This window comes from Ischnura elegans, chromosome X (assembly GCF_921293095.1).
Source record: "Ischnura elegans chromosome X, ioIscEleg1.1, whole genome shotgun sequence".
NCBI lineage: Eukaryota > Metazoa > Arthropoda > Insecta > Odonata > Coenagrionidae > Ischnura > Ischnura elegans.
The window spans coordinates 77,083,530-77,110,944 of NC_060259.1; the positions used below are offsets into that span (position 1 = coordinate 77,083,530).

At 38.2% G+C, this 27,415-nt stretch overlaps 1 protein-coding gene across 2 annotated transcripts; it reads right to left on the reverse strand.

Moving 5' to 3' along the window:
* Positions 1-2,647: 2,647 nt before the first annotated feature.
* On the reverse strand, positions 2,648-13,297 carry LOC124171035. Of its 2 annotated transcripts, none has more exons than XM_046550180.1 (3): positions 13,149-13,297; positions 7,049-7,252; positions 2,648-5,721 (listed from the first exon to the last, which is right to left on the reverse strand). In XM_046550180.1, exons 2-3 carry the CDS (start codon positions 7,166-7,168, stop codon positions 3,319-3,321), a joined length of 2,523 nt encoding a protein of 840 aa, XP_046406136.1. In that variant the 5' UTR covers positions 7,169-7,252; positions 13,149-13,297; the 3' UTR covers positions 2,648-3,318. The 2 variants fall into 2 exon arrangements, with proteins under 2 accessions (XP_046406136.1, XP_046406135.1); XM_046550179.1 differs by having other exon boundaries at positions 13,118-13,297.
* Positions 13,298-27,415: the final 14,118 nt, after the last annotated feature.

The window sequence follows — 27,415 nt, forward strand, 5'->3', positions numbered from 1 at the left end:
ATCAACTTATGATGGCTTATCACTAAAAGGCCTTATATTTTATTTCCTCCCATACACTTGCCAAGTGGGTAAATAGTGTCTTAAGTAAGATCACGCTAATTTCCCTAGCCTTTGAATTCAGTTTGCAGTGTAAGAATACCAATTTGGGAATAGGAGCTTAAAATTTCCCCTAATAATTATTACACCTTTGCTGTCTCTGAAAGTAAATGCGGATATTTGATTTTCTAATTGGTAAATAATATCAACTTCGAAGTTTGGAGGTCTATAAAAAGAGCAAACATATTCATATATGTACTCCATTTCACTTGTTGTCTAATTGTAGACCATAATCTTTCTATTTCATTGCGGATAATTTCGTGGGCAGTGCTGTGTAAATGTGAATTGCCTGATAGAAAAACTCCGCCACCAGTCCTATCCCGTTGATCGCATCTGTAAGTTTTATATGCTGGAGGAAAAGCTTCGCTGTCACTTATATATCCTCTGTAATCCAACTCTCAGTTCCTATGAAAATGTCTGCGTCCTGACATTTATGCTCAATTTTTGTGCTCTTATTTTTCATGCTAATGCAATTAACTACGACAAACTTGATGCCATATTTTGTGGACTGAATTTCGGTTGATTCTTTTCCACGCTTATGCTCTAGTGGGCGATTTACACTGGAATTGCCTATTACATTGATTTTATTGCTTTCCCTGGAGTGCGCGTTTTGGAATCTTTGTTTTTTTTTCTGGCACTACCACTCCTAGGTTAATTTAATGTAAAAATTTTCGTAATTCGAATTACCTCGGAGGCTACTTTTAGTTAAATTACTCAGTCGTTTAAAAAATTCAATAATAACTTTTTCTTGAGTCATCTGTAGAGATTATGTTGATATTCAGGATGTCTCCTTTAAAAAGTGAAAAAAATTATTATAATTTGGGATTCAAACCCTCCCAGAACTTTACCGCGACTACCGCGCACTGTATATACCTACTCTGCCAAGGAGCGATGTGTTGGTAAGAGATAAATGGCAATTCCAAATATGAATCTAAAGATAGGAAAACCCTGACAAGGAACTCGAAAGAAAACACTCTGACGGCCAAACGTGAGTGTGGACGTGTGAAACCCAGTACATTCTATCCGCTAATCTTAATTCTGATTGGGCTCATGTAATGGTGCAGCCAGGGGGTTCGGGTGATAAAACCCCCCCCTCTGAGCTGAGAGAAGTTTATTTAGTTAAGCTAAGAGAAATTTTTTAAGTTAAGGTGGCTAGGTCCATTTTAATAAATTTGGATCAGTATTACTTATAGAATAGTGCAAGGATTAATCAAATATCCCTCAGGAAGCCATAAAACTTGCCATTTTGAACCAATATTCTTAAAACTTTTCTGGAGGAGGGTCCCCGCAACTCCTGCTTACCCTGGCGGGTATGCGATACCCCCTCATCCTTAAGTATTAATTGGGCCGAAAACCCCCCTGGCCCAAGGCCGTAGCCAGAAAATATCTTTTGGGGGGGTTCATGGAATAGGAGACAAACATAAAATTATTTTTATAAGATAATTAAAATAGCGTATACGGTTAAATATACATATTTATTATAAACACTTAAAGGAAAATATATTATTATAAAATTGAATTTAGCCTTCTAGCTTTCTTTGCAGTGAACAAATGAATTAACTCCTCGGTGTCAAAGTCAATTCTGCGGTCCCTCAGGAGGCTCATAAGTCACTCACCTCTCTACTAATTCACAGCACTATTATTTCACACACTGCACTACAACTACACACACTGCACCTACAAATTCGCTTATATAATTATTGACTTAAGTCGCATTGGCCTACTAGATGTCCCTGGGCCGCTATATAATATCGTCGTGTGAGCACCAAGCAAGCATAAAGTATCTATTTATTTTTTTCATTTCGGAGGGAGGATCAATCCCCCTTGATCCCCCCCCTGGCTACGGCCTTGCCCTGGCCTTAATTCTTAGCTGTGCCCTTGGGCTCCTGCAGTTTGACTCCAGCGTGGGTGGCTAGGTCGCATCCACCTCCGCCCTCGACGGCTCATGATGGCATACGAGTGAAGGATGCAGGTCGCTTTATGTGCCAGCCTCACAAGTTTTCACGACCCAGCCCCATTAGTTGAGTGGGACTCCTGGGTGTCTACATACTTTTGAAAGCGGTAGTACATATATAACCATGTAATTGCATGAATCCAGTGTGGTGCTTCAGTCATAATAATTTTCTTGACTGTTATTCTACTAATAGCCAAAAAGCCATGGTCACATAAGAGTAGTACAACTTCATACATTAGGATGGTTAGTTCTCAATAAAAATAAACAGACCCTTGCTGTTTTGGATTTTTCTATTCAAGAAGAAGCAATAATTTAGTTTCACAGATGCACTTTCACAAATAAGTAATAAGTCTTAAATCCTTTGAAATATAACCCACAAGTCATATGTGGTCCAATGACTTGTGAATCATTATGGTCATAGGTGGATTTAGGGTGGGGGACTGGGGCATGTGCCCCCCCAGACGTTTAATGAATAGATAAAATTTTTAAGACAGTTATCATTATATGTTCATTTTATTTTGTACCTCAATCATTTAATGTAATATTAACAACTTTCAAACCAAAATAAAGAGAATGTTTTCTACAGTAATTGTTGCATATTTTTTAATCTCAAAAATGAGAGGACCTATTAGACCCTTGTGCCCCCCCATAAAAAATCCTGGATCTGCCCCTGATTATGGTATAAACTTATGGTGTGACGGGAAGATTAGTTACACCTGCACTCCAAAATCTAAACCTCTAAAGGAGGCAGTCAATGTTTGCTAGGTCTCAGTGTTGATGTATAAAATGTGATCCGTTATCGTAATTATCACATGTCTCAATACAGCTAGATTAGGATAAAAATGGCCCTAAAAAGTTCCTACGGAAAAATTCGTTGAAAATTATATCTTCTTATAGCTTAAGCTATAATAATTATTTAGCCCTCGTTTACCTGGGTCTAATTGGTAAAACTGTATGCCATTTGGATGATGCAACAGGATTATATAATTGGGAATAAACTTCTCAGTCACAAGCCATTGGTAGCAATCTAATGGACAGGTATACCATCTTGACCAAATAAAACAGCTCAATCCAAAGATGACAGCATATTTCTGTTGATGATATATATGTACCTGTAGCCTATTAACTGACACCCTTGATGCATGCATTCAACAGCCTTATCATTATTTAGTCAGCGAGAACAAATATCTCCTCTGTGTGCTCTATCGGGAGCACTCAATGTTTGAGTGGACAAAATAGGCGGATGCAAAATATTATCATTTAAAACCTCAACAAACTATCCTCCATCTCCTCTCCTTTTTTACTGAATCTGGAATGGAATTTGATGACCATCCAAATACAAAGCGCTTACCATTATTCCCTTTATTATAGTCAGCATATAAGTAATTATCATGACTGAGACTCCTAATCAAAAAATTGTCACCTTCAGGTTCAAGCCTCCATTTAGTGTCAACACAATGTCCACAAGTTCCATAACCTAGATGACGCCTTTCTGAATTATATTTCTCATCAGAGGAAAGTAAAAAAAAATCATGATGTATATTTTTAATTTTGAAATATTTACCTTTCTCCAGCATATCTAATTCCCAATGAAAATCATCATTATCAGTTGGCACCAGGTCCCTGGTACGTATTTTATATTTGGCGGAACTCAATGAATAAATTGCCCACGAAGCAACTGCCAACGAAGCAACAGGGTTAAGATACAAGTGCAGAGGGGGGGGTGGCTTATAAACAGACAGATACTCCCCATAATAAGGATTATATATTTTACAGCCATTTCTACTGCTCCAGATTAACCCTTTTACTGAATTAGGCAGATTACTTCTCAAAGTATTGAACATGTCTTTATAATACTGCTTCACATTAGGATAATTAGTCATCTCCATATACTCCTTAATTATATTAGCTAGGATGAGTGTTTGATAGCTGCCCACATGCCCATTGGATCGCATTTTATTGAATAATGAGGAGTAGCCTATGATACCATCCTCAATGTATGGCAGCTGACGTACAAACATTATTACATTTTCTACATTGCTTAGCTCATTCACATAAGCTTTATCAATGAGGTCAGGCAAATTAGCCCTGAATTCATCCCAATGTTTCCTATCAAAGTCTATGATGTATGCATTATCCTTGTTAATGCGTACTTTATGGGCCCATGCATCAATGACACCTCTGACGTAAGGTTTCATGAAAGTCTCTCCCATACAACTCTTAGCTGCATGAGCAACAATCAACACATTGGGGCTACTTAAGTGATCCTTTTTACGCATCTCATCAAGTAAAACTGTATAGGCTATATTATGCTGAACACAAGAAGGGAGCTGTTTTATAAAATTTACTATGTTATCTATTTGACTCAATGTTTCATATTCACCATAAACAGATCTTATAATTTTAGCTAGTACAGAGTCATCATTCAATGAGTTGAAGTCTTGTATGGCACTTTCAATTTTTCCACTACCTATTTCTGAAATACAAGATTTTATTCTTTGTTCTTTCAGCAGAGAAATTGAAGTATTCAACAAGTTTTGCAGTTCTTGCACTTCTGTTTTAAACTTGACTATCTTCTGATTATATTCCTGTGAATGAAACTTGATTTTATCATCAAGTAATCTCATATATTTTTCCTTAAATTCTGCAATACTCTTGCCCATTAGAACAACTTCACTCATATTTTCTCTAGCAGCAATAAACCCATCTCTGAGATGAGAATAACCACATTGCACCAATTTTATCAATTCTTCACACTTATCAGAGTCAAAGTTAAGCTGACAATTATTACTACCCCCTTCATTAAGCTGTTCTAAAGTAGCTTCTAGCTCATTTCTCAAATTAATTAGTGTAACTTGTTCTATTTCACACATAATGGATTCCTCTATAGGTAAAGACCTAACAATACGCGATAGTCGGATAAAAGTAGTCGGATTAGATATTTCTTCAGGAGGCCTATTGGTATCCTTGTTTGTACTTAAAAAGTTTGCTAGTTCTTGTAGGTCATTGATAATGGTATCTGATTTATGTAGTATTTTTAGGAGTAGTTCTTCACTTATGTCCACATACTGATGGATTTCAGTAAGATCAGAGGTGTTCTTTTGCATTATATTGAATGATGCTTGAATGGGCAATACAGGAATCATGGAAAAGCTATCAGTCGAATTTCCTTCTGAAACAAAATCTACTCGTGTGCTGTCATGAAATGCTTGAACAGCAGCCACTTGAGTAGTTAATACAAGCATCATTAGTTTACCTGAATTTTGCGAGACAAATTTTCCAAAATTAAGCATACTCTTGCTTGAACATTTTTGTTTACCTTCCCTACTTGACAAAACTTTTATAGGCGTTAATTCATCTATATGTTTGCTCACATGTGTAGATGGTAATAGAGACTGTTCATCATAAGATTGTCCCATCCAAGTCTTATGCGTAGCATATGCTTCATGCTTCACCAAGGGTTTCTTGTACCTCAATAGCTTGTTTAGTGGAGCTGGTGTTAATGATTTTTCTGTTGACTGTTTACATATGTACAGTAAGTCACCCTGTAACGATTCTCCAACAAGCCCTCGTTCTGCTTTCAGCTTTGATGGCAATGAAGCTCTTACTGGTTCAACATGACAGGAATATTCCATGGCTTCATTTACTGCATCCGACCCGGCTTCATAGTCCTGTGGAGAAAGAAGTAGGGGAGATCTTGATAAGACTTGGTGGATGACTTCTCCATGGACAATCCAAAAACAGCTTCAGTAAAAGTAGATAACCCTGGGGAACAACCAATTTGTCTTCGATCTAAAAGCTGTTTTTAAAAAACTACAGCAATATCCTCTATTTGTCTCATATGTCATAATAAATTTCCATATGAAGAAATTTGAAGGGAAATTTTACCTTATATACTGCCCATACAGAATGTATTACTTTATACAAGGGTTATAAACGCTTACTACAGGTTAAAATTGCGATCAATCAAATACTGAATTTTTTATCAAAGGAAAAATATGTATAAATATTAAGGAAAAAAATTTCCCTTTTTGCTTCTTTTCTATAGTGCTTAATCTGTGGACATTTATCTGTGACAATCTATTTGAGAGATAGTGAAATTCTGTACCAAAGCATTCAACTTAGTTTAGTCGCCCAACAGCGACTAAACTTTGGCACACAACTGAAAACAATACACTTTTCCTTCCTTCCGGAACTTTTCCATTTCCTCACACTGTCTTAACCACCAAGCCTCCCTTACTCTCTAAGTTTCATGCTGTAATTGATTATTTAGTTCCCTATACATTCTTTTACCCCACTCTGTGTCAACGTTCTTTCTCTTCCTTCTCTCCTCCATTTCCTTTACCATTGCCTCTGTAATCCATGGCTTTATCCTTCCGCCGTCAACATAGCCGATTGATTTCTCTGCTGCTTTGACCATTCCCGTTATAATACTATCCCACCCTTCCTAAACAGTCTATAACATTCAATATCATGGATACTATTTTCCACTAGTTCCTGATATTCTCTCCCAAATTATAAATAACACGTCAAAATAATGTCAGACAAAATTAGAGGCAGAGTTGTACACCACAATTTAGCCTCTTAACAGTGCAGAAATGATGTGCAGTCAAGTTTGGTCACGATTATACGATTAATAAAGTAAAAGAAAATTGTGTGCCAAAAAACCACTCACCACAATATTTTCCTAGACAGATTTGACATTATACTAGCTAATTACTACAGAGAAGTGTATTTGGATCTTCCCTAAGGATTGATTGCGACTCGGTCTCAGAAAGTTTTGCAGAAATGCAACAACTGACCTGAAGGAAGATGTTAATAGACTTGGCACATTTTTTTCTTTGTCTTTATCTGTGGGCCCATGGATTTGAACCACGGGCATTTAAAGTCACTCTTGCGGGGTTAAGGGAAAAAACACTGATATTTGATTTTAGTTCCATTTGTTGAAAACAATAACTTACAAGATATCTGAAAATTTAAAATTATTATCCAACTAACCTTTTCATGACTGAATCCAAAAAGGTGATCATAACCTTCAGGAGATCCCACAGACATTCCTTTCAAAAATGCAGCATAAATCATGGAAACATAATAATTGACAAACTGCAGAAGATACATCTTTTGAGTAAGCCCGTCAGAAAACTCAATTTGTGTGGTTTGCAACTTCAGTTCCGTCAAATATTCAGCCAGCCACCAATTTACCTGAAGAATTTAACAAAATATATGCATCGATATATTGTTTCAATCTTACAAGGGGAGTGCCAGGGTTGGGAAATGAATTTTGGAGTGTTTGCAGCACCACCCAATAGTGTCACAATGCCCCAGACATAAGACTAGATGGTCAGCCAGGAATAGTAAGCCGACAGTTTCATGTTCGAATCCTACCAGCTGACTACTTTGGCTACCACTCCATTTTTATAGAGCAGGCGCATGGTATTATATACTGTAGGACGGAAAGTTTCGGAGCGTTTTTCTCGTGAATGGCTGGGCATCTAGTCTTATGTCTGGGGGATTGTAACACTATGGGGTACTGCTGCAAACACTCGCAGTCCCACTCTGAACTTCATTTCCCAACCCTCTCGTTAGCATTGAATTAGTTAATTTCACCGACTCAAGATGGACATAATTTTAAGCACAAAAGCACATTGCAGAACAGTAAGCAACCCATATGTAGTGCAGGCATTGACTTTGATTCCTTTCAACCACCAACAAAGTTCACAATGAAAAACACCGCAGAAGTTAAATTATAATATACCTATGTGAATTTGATAATGCAAATTCTAGACATAAGATAACCATAAAATAGACATAAGATGAGGGTAAATAGCCAAACAAGCCATTGTCATTAAAGTGTAGTACCTCTTGATACATTAGGTCAGTTAGGTCACCAAAAAATTAACGTCTTGCTGTTTTGGATTTCACTATTCAAGAAGTAGCAATTATGTAGTTTCACAAATGCACTTTCACAAGGAGGTAATCAGTCCTAAATCCTTAGAAATATAACCCACAATTCATATGAAGTCTAAAGACTTGTGAATCATAATAGTGTAACTAGAAAATCAATTTCATCCACACTCCACATAGTCCAGGAAATGAAGCGCTTTGGCTTGCAATTTTTTCAAGCTGGATGGATTTAGAGCAAACTCCCGATTATCCGGGTTACGGATTATTCGTGCATGATTTTCACTCTCGCTCAATTTTTTCCGCGATCCTCATAAAAAATAAAATCGGACGGAAAATCATCGGAATTAGTGCATTAATGCGAGGATACACCGGGCTTATTATTTCCGTTAGAATACCCTTCGTAAAACGGATGCGATCGCGCGCTAGCTGCATCACGGGAGCACCGTGTTATGTTTTCCAAGCCTTGCAATGCGCGACCGCGCTCCGTGATCACGGATACACGTCCCGAAGCAGTTGCAACACGGGCAACTTGTGCGAGACGCGACTGCGTGGCGTAGTGCCTGACAGTGTAGTTCCCGACGTCGAGCATTGGTTTTGAAGCATTCGTGCAAACCACTTTTCTGTATCCATGATCACACAGCCGCCGATGTGTGGTTTTCAAAACCAGGCCTTACATGGAGAATTAATAATACGAGTACAACCATCTTGTCGCCGCTAAAAAGATCGCGACCTGGCGAAGAAATCTCTCATTGGGTCCGGGAAGCACTCCAAAATAACAGAATAACTGCACAAATAATAATATATATTGTTTGTTTTAGGTAAATTATGAACATTAAAAGGCATTTAAGTGAAAGTTTGGGTTATCCGTGTTTTCCGATTATTCGTGCCGTCCTTCCTCATCATTAGCCCGGATAATCGGGAGTGTACTGTATTTGAAATTTTGACAGTGGATAGGGAATAGACCAAGGATCAAAATCTATATCATGCAGATGGGCGCATTTACCCTGGGGGTGGTTTCCACCCCATCTTGGGGGTGGAAAGTTTTTATTAAATTTTGACCATAGGAATCGATTAGAAAAAAAATTATGTATAAGCGGAAAAGCGGAAAGGTATTTCTGTTTTTCGAGTTATTTGCGAGTTATTAATTGGTTTTTCGCAAATAACTTGAAAATATGCATTAATCAAGAAAACTATACATTATAAAATAGTAGTTCATAAAAAAACAAAGAAAATTATTTCTCTTTGTTTCCTTGGCTACCAGGATGAATCGAGATACGGCTTGTTAATGAATAGCTTTTGTTTGTTAAACGCGTTAAACGCCATATTTTAGATACCTATTCAATGTCAAATAGCGGGAAAACTATGCACTTTTCAGGAAAATTTAAAAAAATTTGTTTTAATTAGTTTTACAACCTTTCTTTAGAAATATAAAAGAAATCTTTTAGCATGAAATTTGAGTGAGTTATGATAAAAATAATGTATTTCCTTTTTTCTACGAAAATATTAGTGAAAACGGCAACCGAATTACAGCCCTCTCCAAAATTGATCGTACTCCTGTTGCAGTTCTCTTTATTTAGATACTATCAATAAATGATAAAATTTTCATCAATTTACAATCATTAATTAAAATAAATGGATCTAACAGTGAAAAACGATTTTCTACATTTTCGTAAAAAATGTTCTTTTTTTCAAAATAAATCCAAAGATAATGGGGATACAAAAACTTTATGGGTTGAAAAATTGTACCTACTATAATTTCAAACATTTTTATTTGCTTAAATTTCCTGTATAATAAATATTTTGTGAAATATGGCCGTTTGAAGTCTCTATTTACAAGCAAGCATTACCTTATTTAAGCCCTTTAAACTCGCCCCTTTAAAAACTAAGGAATTAATAGATATTAAGTAGTCTCTTAGCCCTTAAAAAACCTAAAAAAAAACTTTTCATCATCAAAAAACATAATGTTTGAAAAGCATTCAATTTTTTTGGAACATTTCGAAAAACACAATAAAAAGCATCATAATCCACATTACCGGCATAAACTTTGTGTGCTACACGTTCGGCACTGACGAAAATCACTCAAATTTACACCAAAATAATCACACATACCCATAATTTGTCTATAAACACATATGCATGTGTGTATGTGTGCGCTCGCACGCGTGTAGCGTATGTGCATGTGTATCGCGGATAGACTGGACGCCATTCAGTATCTGTTATACATATCGTGTTATATGCAATGAATCCATAAATAAACATTTAATTGTTTACTATTGGATCCCATTAACATGAAAAAAACCGCCTGTACCCGAAAAAATCTCAAAGTATTTTTTTATAATCACAAAAAGGGTGCGCCGTTTCATTTGGCTAAAGAGAAGTGGTATAATATTGCAATTCTATTTCTTCTGTGTGCTCTGTTGAGGATTGTCCTGCATTAGAAGAAGGTAAGGATGACGACGACGATGACTATATAAATGAAGATGATAATTTTTTTAAATTCTGTGTTGTATTAGTTTTACATTTGTCTGTGCATATAAATATTTAGTGTATTTTTGTGTAAATTAACTTGTGTGTATAATTTTAATTTTTTCCTATTTATACGTATTAAAGTAGTTTATAAGCATTGAAACGCTACAAGGGGTGGTTTTTAAGGATTGAAGAGTTGCAAAATTAAATTAGTACTTATCTGAAGCAAAAATATTCTTAAATTGAAACACTGTGACGAATAAGTTATTTTTTAGGGTAAATAATTTTTTACATTAACCCCCAATAAGGGTTGATATATTCTGAAATTATTTTCCAAAGCATAAAGCAAGCATTGTTCAACTAATCCAAACTAAATTTTAACTTTTGACATTTAGGGGTAGTTTTCATCCCTAAAAAATAAAAAGCGCACATCGGCATACTATAGATTTTGAAGTTGAGGGTAGGATTAGTCTAATCCCAAATTTTTATTAAAATCTATTCAGTATGAAAAATTGCAAGGTATTGCACTCTTATGAGCTTCATTTCCTGGACTAACAATAGAAAAAAACCTGTTAAGGAGGCAGTGGATGCTTATTAGGTTTCACTGTTGATGTATAAAATTTGATTCATGCATAATTATCACAGGTTTCCTATATAGCTAGATTAGAATAAATATGGCCCTATCGTAGCTCCCAACACTGAGAAAAGATTCTCCCTTTTCCCAAAGAAGGAAGGGTTAACAGCCTAAAACATCTACTAACTGTCAGCTATTCTAGTGGAGGATTTGCTGCTTGTTTGTAGCTTTGATTTCAACCGATGTCTTGAATTTGTTATTGCTAAAAAGGTGTATGTCCACATCCAAGAAAGTGATATTAGTATTGGAGATAGAAGAAATGAAAAAAGTAGAGGCAGAAGATTTGACTGAAAATTAAAAGCTTTTAAGAGAGTTGATTTCATGAGACCATAGAATAAAAATATCGTAAAAATTAAACAAGAAGTTTTAGAGGGTAATTTGCTTGGAAGTTTTCTACGAAACGGCCAAGGAAAAGATTGGCATAAGAAGGGCTAAACTTACTTCCCATTGCTAAGCCAGACACTTGCAGATAGTAGTTATTATTAAAAGAGAAGACATAGTGGGCGAGAATAAAATGGGAAAGATCAAGAAGAAAGACAGTGCTGGGGTTTTGAAGCGTGGGTAGTAGTGAAAGATAATGGCGGAGAGCAGCGAATCTCTCAGAATGAGGGATAAAGGTTAATCAATGGTGGCTATGATAATGGGCTGATTGGGAAGGGAGGGAAACAGAATTGAGTTCAGAAAGGAAGTCGTGGGAATCTTTGATGTATGATGGAAGGGACTGGTCAAAGGGTTGGAGATAGAAATCAACAAATGCGGAGATGCGCTCCGTAGGAGAGTCTCAGGAGGAAACTATGGGGCAGCCTTAACTATTTGCTTTATGAATTTTAGGAAGGATATAGAAAGATGGCGAAGTGGTGTGAGATGGTGAAAGAAGGGAATTGTCCGACTGGTTTAGGCCCTGGGACCCCAGCAGCAGAGAAGGTTGTCTCAACGTTGTGGTAACGCTACAAATGTTGCATTGTAATGTTAACGTTGGCGCAACGTTATTAACTGCATTCCATTGCATGGGGAACAAACGTTGAAATTTTATGTATAAATCGCGCACTCACGATTTCATAGAATTTTATTGATTTTTGGCGAGCTATAAAAATTAAACATAAAATTTTGACAGAAATTAACTTCAGTTTTACATGCCCTGGACCTTCTAAAATGATAATAGAGTATTCCCGGTTCGAAATGGAAAAGTCGATATTTTGAATTTTGGCCTGCTTTTTCCGATTTCAGCCCTCTGTGCGCCGGGACACGGAGACCAAAGCGGAAGCGCCTCGAGGGAGAGAAAGGGGGGTGGGGTAGAAGAAGGCAGCTCCCCTCCCAACTTCGCCCGCGACAACTCCGAGGAGAAATTTGATACCCATGGTGAATTTGATACTGGAACAGGGGTCGCATAATTATATACATCCTCAAATTCGCGTGGTAAGGCACGATTTGAAATTCCATTTAAAATCCATTAACTAATATGACAATTCAAAACAAATCGCCAAGTAACTAAATTAAACGAATGGGGATGGGTTGTGACAGTGATTTCTAAAATAGAATATGCAGATAGAAAAAAGTTGCTTCCACCGGGACTGGAAATCGGGACGCACGCGGCAAAGGACACTGGGGGAGCGCCCATGAGCACTAGGCTACCTCAGTACCAATGATTACTCCAGGGTAGTCAAGGTAGGCGAAATCTTTACATGAGAACATCCCACGGACCCGGGCCTATGTGGAAGAAAGCCGTGACACTTTTTCTACCTTACCTGTTTAGTTTCAGAAAATAACGTCGACATTCAGATTCCGAGCATCACTCTCGTAATGTCTCCTTGTGAATCTGTTACAAACGATTGGACCAAAAAGCTAGTTGGATACAAAATTGACCATGGGAGATGGTGCGCGTCCATTGTATCAAAATTTAATTCTATAATTTTGATGCAGATTTGACCGTCGGACACCGGCTTTAGAGATCGGAAATGAAAAAAACCAAATAGCCAAGGTCCACGTCCTATAAGGACCTCACAAATGCTACACGACAAATATACGAACCGTTAAAAGGACTAGGACAATCGTGCAATATATACCTTTAGATAGACCGATCGGAAAGACTCGTACTTTCTGAAGCTGACTTGTAGCAACTCCTCCTTGAGTCCCTCCTCGGCAATACCCCACGTCGTCTTGCAAACGATTCCAAGTTGCGGCTTCTTATGGGGAAAATACAGTGCCTATATTTTCAGATGGATATCGCGCATTCTATCGGCGCGTTACGCCACGGATTTTCTTATATAGAGCAATTCTCCCCTTCAGCTCAACCTCACCTCCCTCCCCCTCTGCCTTCGTCTATCTCTTCCCACTCGTGGCCATCCTTCTGCGAGGGAAGAGCGCGAATACGCACGTTCGCTCGGGAATCCCATACAGCCTAAAGAAAGCAATACGAATCAGAATTTTCTTGCACTTTGTTCCGTAAACCCCTGATTGTTTAACACTGGCATGCCCTGCCAATCCTTACGCCCTATTATGACCGAGTGGGTCAATATGACCCAATATGACCATGTTTGCATATTTTACTCAAAATACTTAATTCCTTCCCAGTTTACTTATTAATATTGTTTATAAAGCATTTTGGAGGGTAGTAGAAAATTTAATTGGACGAAAAATATTAAAATTGTAGTTGTTTAACAATTTCTATGGTGTTACGGGAAACTAGCTTCCACAAATTTGTGAATGATTATCACTTTTCCTCTGATGGGTTTGGGAGGTATAATGAATTTCAATGGTATCAGGTAAAAAAAACTACTGTAACATTTTGACAAAAAATCAGTGTAAAACACACCGGTACATTGAATACAAAGGAAAAGTAGAAAGGCTTCAAATGGATTTGATAGTCTGGGTCAAAATGAGCCATCCGGGCATGGCAGGTAGAAGTGACGAGAAAAAATAGAAAGAATATTAACATCAGGCCTAAATTTTTCACAGAGGAGAACCAAAATGAATAATTAAAAGTCATGAAATACGAGTGTAAAATTTTTCTTCCTTCCAAAATAATCAACATAAATATGTATTCTCTTTTGGGTCAAATTGACCCAGCCGGGCATTCTAGTGTTGAGGTGAGGAGCATAGGCGGATCCAGGGGGTGGGGCACGGGGGCACGTGCCCCCCCCCCAGACCCTTAAAAATATGCTAGATTTTTAATACGGTCCCATTCTCATTTCGTTCGTTTTGTATAACGAGGTATCCTTGTGCCCCCCCTGAACAAAATCCTGGATACGGCCGTGCTTGTGCCCCTCCCAGAAAGAAATCCTGGATCCGCCCATGGTGAGGAGCCCTATCTTTAATCACCATAAGCAATCAGGGGTTTACAGAATGAAACAAACAGGATTGTAATAAAGTGTGCATCGGTCAGACGGGTATGAGCTTCGATGCACGTGTGAAGGAGCACAGGAAATGCTGGGAGAAAGGATATATCATCTCTCTCGTGGCGAAACATCTCCTCGAAGATAAACATTCTTGTGATCTTGACCCGGAGATTGTCCACGTGGAGAGGAAACGCCGAAGACTGGACACTTGGGAAAAACTGGAAATTGTGCAAGAAGGAGCCATTTATCTTATGAACCAACAAATATTTTTTGGACACTCCCCACTCGTTGCCATACCTTTCCCAAAGCGCACCACGCAATGACGCATACCTCTCCTAAACTTCCCCTTCCACCTGCCACCCATCCCGAATAAGTTCAACAGATTCAGGCTTCAATTGGCGGAAGTTAGACGTATTTAAATAAATAAAAGACCGTAGCACTTTTCCACAAGATATTTCAATGCGTACAACGCGTTTCGGCTCACTGAGCCATCATCTTGTACCAGATGATGGCTCAGTGAGCCGAAACGCTTTGTGCGCATTAAAAAAAATCTTGTGGAAAAGTGCTACGATCTTTTATTTATTTAAGTTTGCCACCCATCCGTTCTGTTTAAATACAGCTCCGCGACCAACTAATCCTCATTGTACTTGATAATGACCTAACGGTCGAAACGCGAGGTACTCTCAATAAACCTGTGGAAAAGTGCCATTTCTCTATTCTTTTAATGCTACAATTTCGTGACAAATGTTTTTTTTCAAAATAACTCCAAAGATAATGGATACACGAAAACTTTATGGGTTGACAAATTGTAGCCACTATAATGTCAAAAATATTTATTTGTTTAAATTTCCTGTATAATAAATATTTTGTGAAATATGGCCGTTTAAAGTCTATAGATTTACAAGCAAGCAATACCTTATTTAAGCTCTTTAAACTCGCCCCTTTAAAAACTAAGGAATTAACATTAAATAGTCTCTTAGCCCTTAAAAAACCTACAAAAAAAACTTTTTATCATCAAAAACCAAAATGTGTGTATGTCATTCCACTCTATTTCGCCTGCTTCTGTTACTTTTATATATTTGAACCTTTTCCGCCTAGCAATATCGCGGAACTCCGTATGCTCCTCGTCGGCCGATAACCCGGAGTGATAACGCGGGGCAAACCAAGATCGCGCTCCATCGCATCGCAAGACACCAAGGTCCTTGGAGGACTCCTTTACGGACCTAGCAAAAAAATAAACGGAGAATAATTGTGGGCATTAGATTCCGTTCCCGGAGTTCCTGTTGTGAAATAGATATTGCATAGGCAATGCATTGATAAAAACAGGCAAAAGGACTTATCAATCAAAGATTATAGAGGAACATGTAGTGGTAGTTGGAGGCAGGGGCGCAGCGAAGAATGAAGGCTAGGGGGGGTTTTAGGCACAAATAATACTTAGGAGTGTGGGAGTATTGCATACCCGCCAGGGTAAGCAGGAGTTGCGAGGGCCCTCCTCAAGGAAATTTTTAAGAATAATGGTTCAAAATGGCGAGTTTTACGGCCTTCTGATGGGTATTTGATTAATCCTTACACTATTCTATAAGAAATACTGATCCAAATAAGTTAAATGGATTAAACTTAAAAATTTCTCTGAGCTCTGGGGGGGGGGGTTTAACCCCCAAAACCCCCCCTCGCTGCGCCACTGGTTGAAGGACGGGGGAAGAACCTTTTGCGAAAGAAATAGTAGATACACCAATTTCAAAAGGAATTGGATATGATGGTACCAAGAGAATAACGACCAGAAAGAAGGTGTCATCCGTTTGCTACAAGCACAATTTCGATGTCCCTTGCAGTGGTCTATTTGCTAATTGCAACAAGTTGACTTAGTATTGCAACATTAAAATTGGGAGGGCGAACTAGGGGCCCAATTTCAAGACCTATTTGCTAATTGATTCAAGAATGCCACAATGCTGTGGTAGGGTTTGAACCTATGTCATCAACATTGCCGACCGAAATTGACTTAAATACGCTCAGCACTGATCAGCAGTATCTTTCGGAAAATTAAAATGCTGTGTTAATTGGAATTTACTCCAAAATTTGGCATAAAAGGCTCCAGGAAAAGTGGCCTATTCCCGTTGGCTTACAACGGCCAATAGGCTGCTGAGGCTCTCCGTGTTCACCAGAAAACCAAGTGCAAATTAAATAGATCCAATAACGTTCATTAAAAATGTTAATACGCCCGTCTGGCTTTTAGTATACCGGTCTAAAAACGATAATTCAAAATGTTTATACGCCCACCTGGCTTTTAGTAAAACAGAATAATTTCAGCTACGATGCACAGTGGGCTGAAATCGAAAAAAGTTGGCCACAAATCACTTTTGGCTTAAATATTGCTAAATTAATGAATATTTTTGCGGATTATATATTTTAATGATAAAATGGATCTTATTTAGGATGATGGAGTCCATAATATTATTTTAAGGGACAATGAAAATTAAAAATAGGTAAAAGTGATGCGGGAACCCTAGTTGACAGGGGCGGCTCGAAATTTTGATGCGGGAGTATCAAGGGAAAGAAAGAATTTCTTCCATCGTTAACAGCGATTTAGCATTCTAATAGATTTTCAATAGGTAATTGATGATTTAAAATTGCTATTGAGTCTTTTTATAACTATAAATATTGGTAATTGAAGAGTTATAATAAAGCGGAATACCATTTACAAATATTTTTATTGCTACTCAAAAACAAAGACGTGCCAATTTATATCCTATTCTGAGTCAGAGAATGAAGACTTCTCAAGTTCTAAAATGTTTTTGCTATTAAAAAATAAGATTTTTCACCTACTCTGGTAATTGTTTTACTTCACGGGAAAACCCTACAGAGCAAGAAACAAAAGGATCTGATGTAAGCAGAAGCGTATGGAAAAGATCATGGTTCTTAGCAATCCTAGAAATTTTTTTCCTGCGTTTTTCACGATATCTTCTTATATCCTTAAGGCGGGCTTTTAACGCCTCTTCAAAAAGCTTCCCAATAGGAAATATGGCATTTTTTACAATTTCCGCTCTATGTATTAAAACTTTGTGAAGAGTTGGTGGCATTTTATACCATGGATAAAGTTTTACATACTGTTTAGTAATTTTATGGCAGTAAGCTGAGGAAAGTGTATCCTTTACTCGAAGTCCAATCGATTCAGCTCTTAAACTTACTGAGAAGCGGTTAATTAGATGTTCCGGCATTCCTGGATGAGGATTGTATATGGTACTCTGTTAGGATTATCGATTACTAATAGTTTACTAAATACCGCAGTAATGACATCCAAACTAATGATGAAGAAAATCCATTGAGTTGACCAGCTGTCAGAAATCAAGCTTTAATTCAAACAATTTTATTTATTTCGCTAATTTTTCAGTTAAAACCTTTCATATGCCCAATTATTTTAATTATTTTTCTTCATTTTATCGTCCATGTAACATTTTATTATCCATTCATTTGGAATACTGTTACTGGTAATGAATTTTGGAAATCGTGATAAGAAGTAATTATGTCGAACCTCATTTTTATTGTGTGATATGTATTTTTTATTCTTTTAAGTACATACATTTTAAGTTTTCATTGTGTTAGTTATGTAAAGATAAGGTTTTAATTTAAAACGACAAGCTATTCATGGTATAGGCTGCTTGGTGGCACGCGGAGACATTTTGTAAGTTTGTTTTATATTATAGTCATAGTTTTGAGCGGCCTGCTTAACGTATCGACTCGCACTCAAAATACTGTGTCCAACTTGGGAATGGTTAATGCTGAAGGATATTACTGAATAGAAGTGGTGATTGAGTGAGTTCTCTCAAGTTGCGAATTTATTTCAGTTTTCAAGGCCGTGACCAGTAAAGGTTTCTCGAGAATGGCTTGTTTTATTTGCAAGGGAGGTGTATGCTGGTTGGGGGTCGCCTTCAGGACAGTCTGCTCAAGATCATACCACCCCCCCAACCCATAAACCCTCCCTAACCCCTAACCTAACCTCCCCTAACTCCCTAACCCGTAACCCCTCCAACCCATAAACGGCCCCGCACAGCCCTACGAACAAATCAACTTTTCCTTGTAGAGAATTGTCCGTAAAATCTTAAGGCTCGCACATAGGAGTGATGGCAAATATACCCTGGACGGTAAGGAATTATGATTCCTGGTGAGTCTACTTGAACGGGAAAATTAGCCACCCTACTTGTGAAAGTATTACTCAAATCGGCCACTTCCACAGCCATTAATATGCGAAAGTTTGGAGTCCAGGCCTACAAGGCTCTAAAATGATTTATTGTCCCACAAATCCATACAAATATATTTTAAGCGTCAATTTACGGGAAGAATTCTCTTCAAGGTCCATTTATAGCGATTTATTTGCCCACTGGAGGCGCTCCAAGGCCCCCCAAAGGTTGTACTATTTTGCTTTCCATGATATAGCCTATATGTGAACCGGATATGTCAAGTATCGTCCTAAAAAAATGTTTTTCAGAACGTGTCAGTTTTAATTGAGCGATGTAGTCACAGATTTACAAAACTTATTTCCCTCCAATAGTCAACAAAATATGGTCCAAACTAGAGGAAAATATCATTGAAGTTCGAAGCTCATTAATAATGCCCTTTAAGCATATTGGAGTAATTATAAGGATCCTGACTGTAGAAAACATTAGTGGCTCTTATTCCTCTCATGAATGAGCAGAAAGCTTAATTTTTCTGAAATAGTTGATGTATTTTTAATTATCATGAACCATTCGTTGACATCTGCCCTGCGGCCTTATCAAGCCCAGATGAAAAAAAACGGAATCCTTCTTTGGGCCAGGTGTCCGAGCTTACGGATAACTAAATTCCAGGGACACGGCGGTATTTCCGATAAAAACGATACTAGCGATTACTAGAGACTTCGAAAGCGAAGGTTGGACGAAAAAAGGCATACGCATTTCAAAATGGAATTTATGGCAATAAGACCAGTGGCCCCTAAACCCAACAATCATCACTCGACACTGGCCACTCGTCTCTCGTCAGTGGTCAGTCACAGTATTGCCGTCAGTGGGAGTCGAAGCGCGGGCCGTCTCGCTAACCACCCTTGCCATCACCAGCAGCTCCTATCCTTGGGCGTGAGGCGTTCAAGGCGATTCTCATCTAATTTCACGTGGGGGAGCGGGGGGTCCTGGTAATTATCACGTAATTTTTCCGCAAGACACAGTGTAAAATGTGATTATAGACTACGATCTTAGTAATCTTTAACCCTTAACCAGTGACGTGCAATTCTTGTTACACTACCAGTGACGTGCGGTCTGGGAGACCGCAATAAAACAAACATTCATAAAACGTTGCAAAGTCATTTTTATTGCTTAGATTAATGTTTGTTTGACTTCTCAACTATTATAAAACTTATATTTAATATTATGCATTCCCAATGCGAACCAATTTCTTCAGTCAAAATTGTTATTTGAAACAGGATCAAAAAACTGATATAGAAAACACTTGAGTTGTTATTATTATCGTACTTTTTTAATTAAGTACTTAATTATCCACGTTATGCAACTAAAAATGCTTTCTTTTCTATTATTATTCTTGAAAAATCATTAGTAAATTGTTTTCAACAACCTTTTGAATTAATTCTACCATCATTACGTTTATTGGTTTTTCCAATTTAGTGACGTGAGGTCTCACAGACCGCTACTAAAATTCAGTTGCAAAGTTTCAGAAATAAATAATGAGAACGTTAAATTTAGGAGTGCTATGTCCTTCTTATACAAAATTATGACGCTCACGAGGATGGTAGATATTTTGAAATAGCAATTTTGAAAATATTCAACATTTTAGAAACGCAGCGGTCACTCAGACCATACGTCACCGGTTAAGGGTTAATACTACTCTTAACCAATCTAAAATAAAAGTAATTAAACATAGTTTTTTTAATATACCCAAAGTAATGAAGAATAGATTACCCTATTTACACTGAAAATACGCATTTTGAACCATCTCACGTGAGGCTAGAGGGAGGGGGTCGAGCCAAGTCTCACGAGATCTCACTAGGGGGGGATTGGGGGGCCCGAAAATCGCCAACATCACCTCGCGTAATTTATGGACGCCTTCTTTCTCCCGGATAAAGGCCTCTCCAAACACGAGACAGCACACAACCCTGCCACGGATTTCAATGCGAGAAATGGGTCAATAGGGTAGTTTCCTTCATCAAAGAAAACGAAAGGCATTGATTGCGATTCGTTACCCACCATTAGTGTATTCATAATACACAAATTATTTGGTTTTTGAAATACCGGTTTTGACGAATGGCAAGGGTCAAATTTTATCCTCATTTGAAAAAGGCCAGATTGGCGCCAATGCGATTCCACTCCGCATGACGTCACAGGGACCTAGTTTCTACACGAGAGGATAGGAGTTATACATCGTCTGAGGTTACCAATGCATGCATGAGGCACAGAGCTCAGGGAAACATGTCTTAATAATCACCTATTAAAACTGGCTAGGTTCGGAAAGTTTTCTTCGTTTGATAAGGTATTAATAAACCTTTTTTAAGCCAAGCGCTACCTTGCAGCAAGGTACTCAGCTATCCGCTAGCATCCTGCGACGTATCAGCGCTAAGCCTCGCCTCAAGGTCACCTCACCGGGCGGGAGGGGGAACCAGAAATACGACGCACGGAGATATTTCCCGTCATTCATACTTAAGCGTCGCGTTTTCGCGCGCTTGAAAATTTTCACTTTTCATTTAATCGCGAAAAATAGATGTTGTCATTTAAAAATCTAAAAGCGTGAAATACGTACTCCAGGAGTAATAATCTTTCTATTAAAGCAAAAAAAAAATAATAGGAAACCACCCTATTATGAATATATTATAATCGTCAACTGCCATTAAAGGGCCGTATAGTTGCTATTGGAGACTAAATCACCGATGGCGGCGCTGACGTAATTTGCTAATGCAGCCAACATTTCGAGGATAGTGTTACGATGATAACGTTTGCACAATAGGATAAATCTTCGAGCCACAGCGAAAAATGAATTTTAAAATGTCAAGGAAGCATTTTTCTTGTTTTTTCGAACTTATACCTAGAGGCAACGACAAATATCAATAAAAATTCAGGAAGTAAGAAGTCAACGTCCGCCATGGGCGCAGCTAGGAATTAAGGTTGGGGGGAGTTTTAGGTGCAACTAATACCGGGGTGTGTGGAGGTATGGAATACCCACCAGGATAAGCGGTAGGTGCGAGATTAATAAATTGCGGAATTTTAAGATAACTGGTTCAAAATGGTGAGTTTTATGGCTTTCTGAGGGATATTTTATTAATCCTTACACTATTCTATTAGTAATATCAATCCAATTATATAAAATGAATTAAACTTAAAATTTCCCTGAGCTCTGGGGGGGTTTATCCCCCAAAACCCTTCCTCGCTGCGCCACTGACGTCCGCTGTGGGTGCCCCTGCAAATATGTCAAAGACCAAAACACCGATCTTTATAAATTTTTTAAAGGCACTCCCCGACATGGTACGGCCACCAAATTCACGTGAGTGATGCCTCACCCGTGCGACTGTGCGCCGCTACTTGGAGAACACGGAATTTTAAATTTAAACGGGTGTAACCGTCGAAAAACCATTCTTATCCTACAGCTAGAGAGCCGGGATTTTTATTGAGTGCGGGCCACTAGACACCATATAGGAAAAACACCTAAAAACCCCTGAAAACCCCCTTCAACCTCCCACAAAATTAAAAATTTGCTGATGATTCGCCTAATAGGGTGGTTTCCTATTATTTTTTTATTGCCTAAATCGAAAGATTATTACTCCTGGAGTACGTATTTCACGCTTTTAGATTTTTAAATGACGATATCTATTTTTCGCGATTAAATGAAAAGTGAAAAATTTCAAGCGCGCGAAAACGCGACGCGTAAGTAGGAATGATGGGAAAAAGTCCGTGCGACTCATTTTTGGTTCCCCCTCCCGCCTTGTGAGGTGACCTTGATCGAGGCTCTGAGCGCTGATAGGACGCAGGATGCTAGCGGGTAGCTGGGTACCTTGCTGGCTGGTAGCGCTTGACTTAAAAAAGGTTTATTAATACCTTATCAAACGAAAAAACTTTCCGACCTTAGCCAGTTTTAATAGGTGATTATTAAGACATGTTTCCCTGAGCTCTGTGCCTCATGCATGCATTGGTAATCTCAGACAATGTTAACTCCTATCTACTCGTATAGAATCTAGGTCCCTGTGACGTCATGTGGAGTGGCTTCGTATGGGTGCCAATCTGGCCTTTTTCAAATGAGATTAAAATTGACCATTGCCATTCGTCTAAACTGGGATTTCTAAAACCAAATAATTTGTTTATTATGAATACACTAATGGTGGGTAACGAATCGCAATCAATGCCTTTCGTTTTCTTTGATGAAGGAAACTACCCTATTGGGTACCCTCCTTCACAATTCCCCGGCTTTTCCCGACCCCTACCACTAATCTCTACGGAATTGATGTAGACGACTGGTTTCCTCTCGCATTACAAAACCCTATATAAAACCCTAAAAAAAACCTAAAAAACTATAAGCCCTATCCCTATGAACCCCCCCCCCCCCCCCAAAATTAAAATGTTCCATTTAGTCTCCTTTTTTGGGTACTTATCCCCTACATTACGCCACATTACCCTACCCCTAACAGCTATACATCCAGAATATTTACGGACGGCGGGCCACCGGACACCATATGGGGAAAGAACGGGGAAAGAACTGAAAACCCCCGATAACCCCCTGGAACCACCCCGAAAAAAGTAAAAAAAAATTAAGTCGCCTTTCCGGGTAATTTTCGACACAAATAAGCCGCTGTTCCCTGCTCCTACGAATTATTAAAACCCCCGATAATCCCCAGGAGCCATCGAAAAAATATAATTTTCTAATAAGTCGCCCTTTTTGGGTTATCTTCGCCACAATCCCGCCACTATACCCTACCCCTACGACTCATCGCTAAGAACCCGCGGTAACCCCCTGGACCCCCCTCAAAAAATGAAAATAAGCTATGAGGCGCCTTCGTGTGTACCTACTATTCCAAAGCATTGCCCCACATTTTCCTACACTTTCTTGCACTCATCGCTCTAGAATTCATTGCAACATTGGTGACCGGTGGTAGTACACATTGCTTGGTGCGGAGTGAAAACCCTGGCGGCGAAGCCGGCCCCTAACGAGGAACGGCAGCGAATTCAGTGCAAAAAAATTAATAAATCCACGGAAAGACGAGGGTGAACGCTAAGAAAGCCTCAGACGGTGGTTGAATACAGCAATTACTATTGTGGCATCGATCATTGGGATCAAATGACGTCTTACTTCCCATTGAAAGAAAATCCATCAAATGGTACTAAAAATTGGGAATCCACCTGCTGAACTTACTGTTACTGAACAGCTATTTTTTATTCACAGAATATTTTTTGGAAAATTTCTCTCAACGACTTTCGAATTCAAATTATAGAATCTCTTATGAAAATATCTATACCTCCGACTCCTTTGAAGAGACCGTCATTCTAGCCTGCCTCATCCAAAACCAAGGGCATATCAGGACATTTCCCCGATTATATGACAAACACGAAAGACAGAAAAGACGAAAACAGAAGAGATGTAGGCAGTGCTTCAAGAAGAGTACCCGCCAGGACACATCATATATCCCCACCTGCCAGGCTGAGCCTCGATTGTGTCTTGAGTGTTTTCAGAAGTATCATAAGAACTTATTATGCTGAAAATTAATCACCCAGCGGGACAAAAATTTTTTCTTTTAATTCATGCCGTTTAAATTTTATTGTGATAAATTTGTTTCTTTTAAAAAATGATATTATTTGATGCATGTTAATTAGTAAGTGAAAAATTCTTCTTCGTATGCTAGTCAATTTCTGATTTGTAAAACAATATGTTTCATTGCAATAATTCTTCGTTTATTCACATTTTCCTTTTTATTTATAAACCTATGTATGTCATTATAAAATCTTTTTCAGAGGAGATCATATCGTTCAGTCGCATTTTCCATCATAAGGAACAACACTTTTGTAGGAAATGTTGGTTATACCCGTAATATTTGCTTTAGTGCAATACAAATTTAAAATCGTACCTAAATGTATAATTTCCGGATTAAAAAAATAACATTGGCTGCATAACTATTTTCATTAGTTTTTCCCAGAAAGTGATTACGTCTGAACGGGTTTTCGCTGCAGTTCTGTCAAAGAGCAAAGAAAGATCGAAAACCTATACGTGTGTTGCGGGAAGGTATCACAAGTTTTACAGGATAATTAGAAAATTTTAATTTCAAATTTTTAACAAATGAAGGGCTACTTTTGGAAAAAAAGAGTGAAAAAATGTACCCAGGATCACAAATCATAAGATCGCGTCGTTAAAATAATAAAAAAAAATAGAAATTTTTGCCAAAATGTCAGCCACAGAGCATTTTCTCGAAAAAACGGTCAGCACTGAATGTGTTAACGTACGACCCGCAACTTCGGTACGGGCCGTTACATTACAATGGCGAAGCATGGAACTTTGTCCACCAAATGAAATTGGTTTACTGATACCAATGGCCCTAATTACCCCCATTAATGTACCTCAAAACTGATAGCACATTCCCCATAAACCAACCTCACCACCCCCTCAATAGGTAGTAGGATTGAAAAAAAATGACAAACGACAATTATTTTACCCCCCCACATTTTTTCCAATGCCGCAAATTTTATGAAAACAAGATCATGAACTACAAGAAGGTATGGAGGACATTGCAATCCTATGAGAAATAATTCTTCAACCCATGAGCAATGATCGGAGCTGCGTCATCACGCTGCCTAAGAGGGGGTGTGAATAGAGTTGCTTATATAAATAGTGAGGACCGAAACAGTTTTTATTTTAAAGTTGTCAATTGTTGCATAAGTTTGTTTGATGTATCATACTAGAAAAGTTCTTGTAGTACCTAATGTGTTGAATGTCAATATAATACACCTTCTCTGGTAATTTTTTTCTGTCGATACGGAATTGCTAGTAATGGAAAATGAAAAAGCAGGAGCAATTTCCACAATTTTAAATTTATTAATACTACCGGTTTCGCTTTTCAGCATCATCAAGTACCCTGCAAAACCGGTAGTATTAATAAATTTAAAATTGTGGAAATTGCTCCTGCTTTTTCATTTTTCATTATGTCACGTTTCCACTCAGTCTCGCCTGAAACCTCAGATTATATTATGAATTGCTAGTAGGTAGGTCAGATACAAAACTAAAAGCGATAGGCCACTAACTAAAGAGTCCCAGGTTTAAATCCCGGTGAAAGCAATATGCACGCCTGCTATAGAGTCCTCAGGTCACAGTTTTCTGCTCTTCGAAGCCTTGACGCAAATCACCAGTGGACCTGGGATAGAACCTATCCTGAATGTGTTTTGTGTGACACGGGCCAACATCTTTCTTTGGAGTGAGCTCTACCCTCCAACACAAAAACCAATCTTAGGGTTGAAATCCTAAGTATTAATTTATTTCTAACCTCTTCAGCCCGTCATTAATTGAATGAAAATGGATAATGCAATTGGGTGAACTAAGGAAGGAGAAATATAAACACAGACCAAGCCATCTCAAAATAAATCGAACATTCCAGAATAGCACTGAGCATTGCTCACGCTTCATCGAAGTACGCCTGTTCCCGCACATTCAGATACTACACTGCTTCATAGAGCTAACATTGGAAATTAGGCCGATTCAGTTTAGCTTCAGTTCTCTGAACTGTTCCAGTACCCTCATATCCCATAGGGGTTAGATGGAAGATGGGACTTTCTAGTCCCAATCTCGCCCAATAAAGGCGTATTATTATTATTATTATTATATCCTTGAGATTTTAACCGACTTATCAGAGGAAGGCTAGTTAACAAATTGTCAAAATAAATTGATAAGGGAAACTTTAATGCTTGCTCTAGTAAATTGTCCAACATAATAAGCAAATGGGAAGATCATTTACCTATGAATTTATGGTTGATATTTTTGTCTTCAACACTCCATCCCTGCTTTATTCTGAAGTCCACTAAGTACTCTTGAGGATTATTCAAGCACAACACTTTAAAGCCGAAACTTATAGGTTCACTCCGTATAAACTGTTTGCAGCCATGATTGCCAAAATATTTTATCATGAATTCATCGTAAATTAGCTTGGGCGTTGGCATATAGTTTTCTGAACAAACGCACTTTATCATATATATGAATGGCCTAAATGTGCACATTTTGCCACTATTATCTTAGGGATAATTATCTGCGCAGTGAAAAAACCCTCATTATATTTTGAAACCCTGCGAATGGTATTATACACCAGAGTGTTTACACATTTGGACGTCATTGCCACTCTCCCAAAAATACTCTTCCTGCAGACAGCAATTACCACTCAGATTAGAATAGAACAGAACACAGAAAAATACAATTTCTTCCATCATGAACATTTAGAACACCTCAACTCGGGATTTACTGGCTAATGCAGCGAAATTCATTATGAGGAATATATTCTTAGCAGATGACATGTCATCTCATGCCTCTGCGTACATCTTGGTCATTTTGCTGTACGTATCTTCCATCCTGTTCAGGACTAAAACTGATGGAGCTTGGAATGGTTGCTTGTTGGATTTCTCCTTGATTGTCTCCCTGCGACTTACGACCAGGGATTGGACTTGGTTGAAAAATATGGGCACGAGTTCAATGTGGCTGATGTGATCAAGATTCTATGTGGTTGTTTTGGAGGAGGACCATCTGCGGAATGGCTAACATCGTCTGCCTGCTCTTCTTGTTTTGAGCCTGTTGTTGAGTCATAATTTTTTTTTTGACCCTTTCCGATTTTTTCATTCACTTCACAACTTGAAGGAATTAGAATAGGCGTTTTATGTTTGCGACCAAGGACCACGATAAATATTTGTGAGCCAAATTCTGATTACTATCATTTTTCATATTCCATGGATTAAATTAGGTTTAATTCCCAAAAATGAATTCAACTTTCTTGTCATATATGAAAGACATCACAATATTGGCAAAAGAAACCGCAGT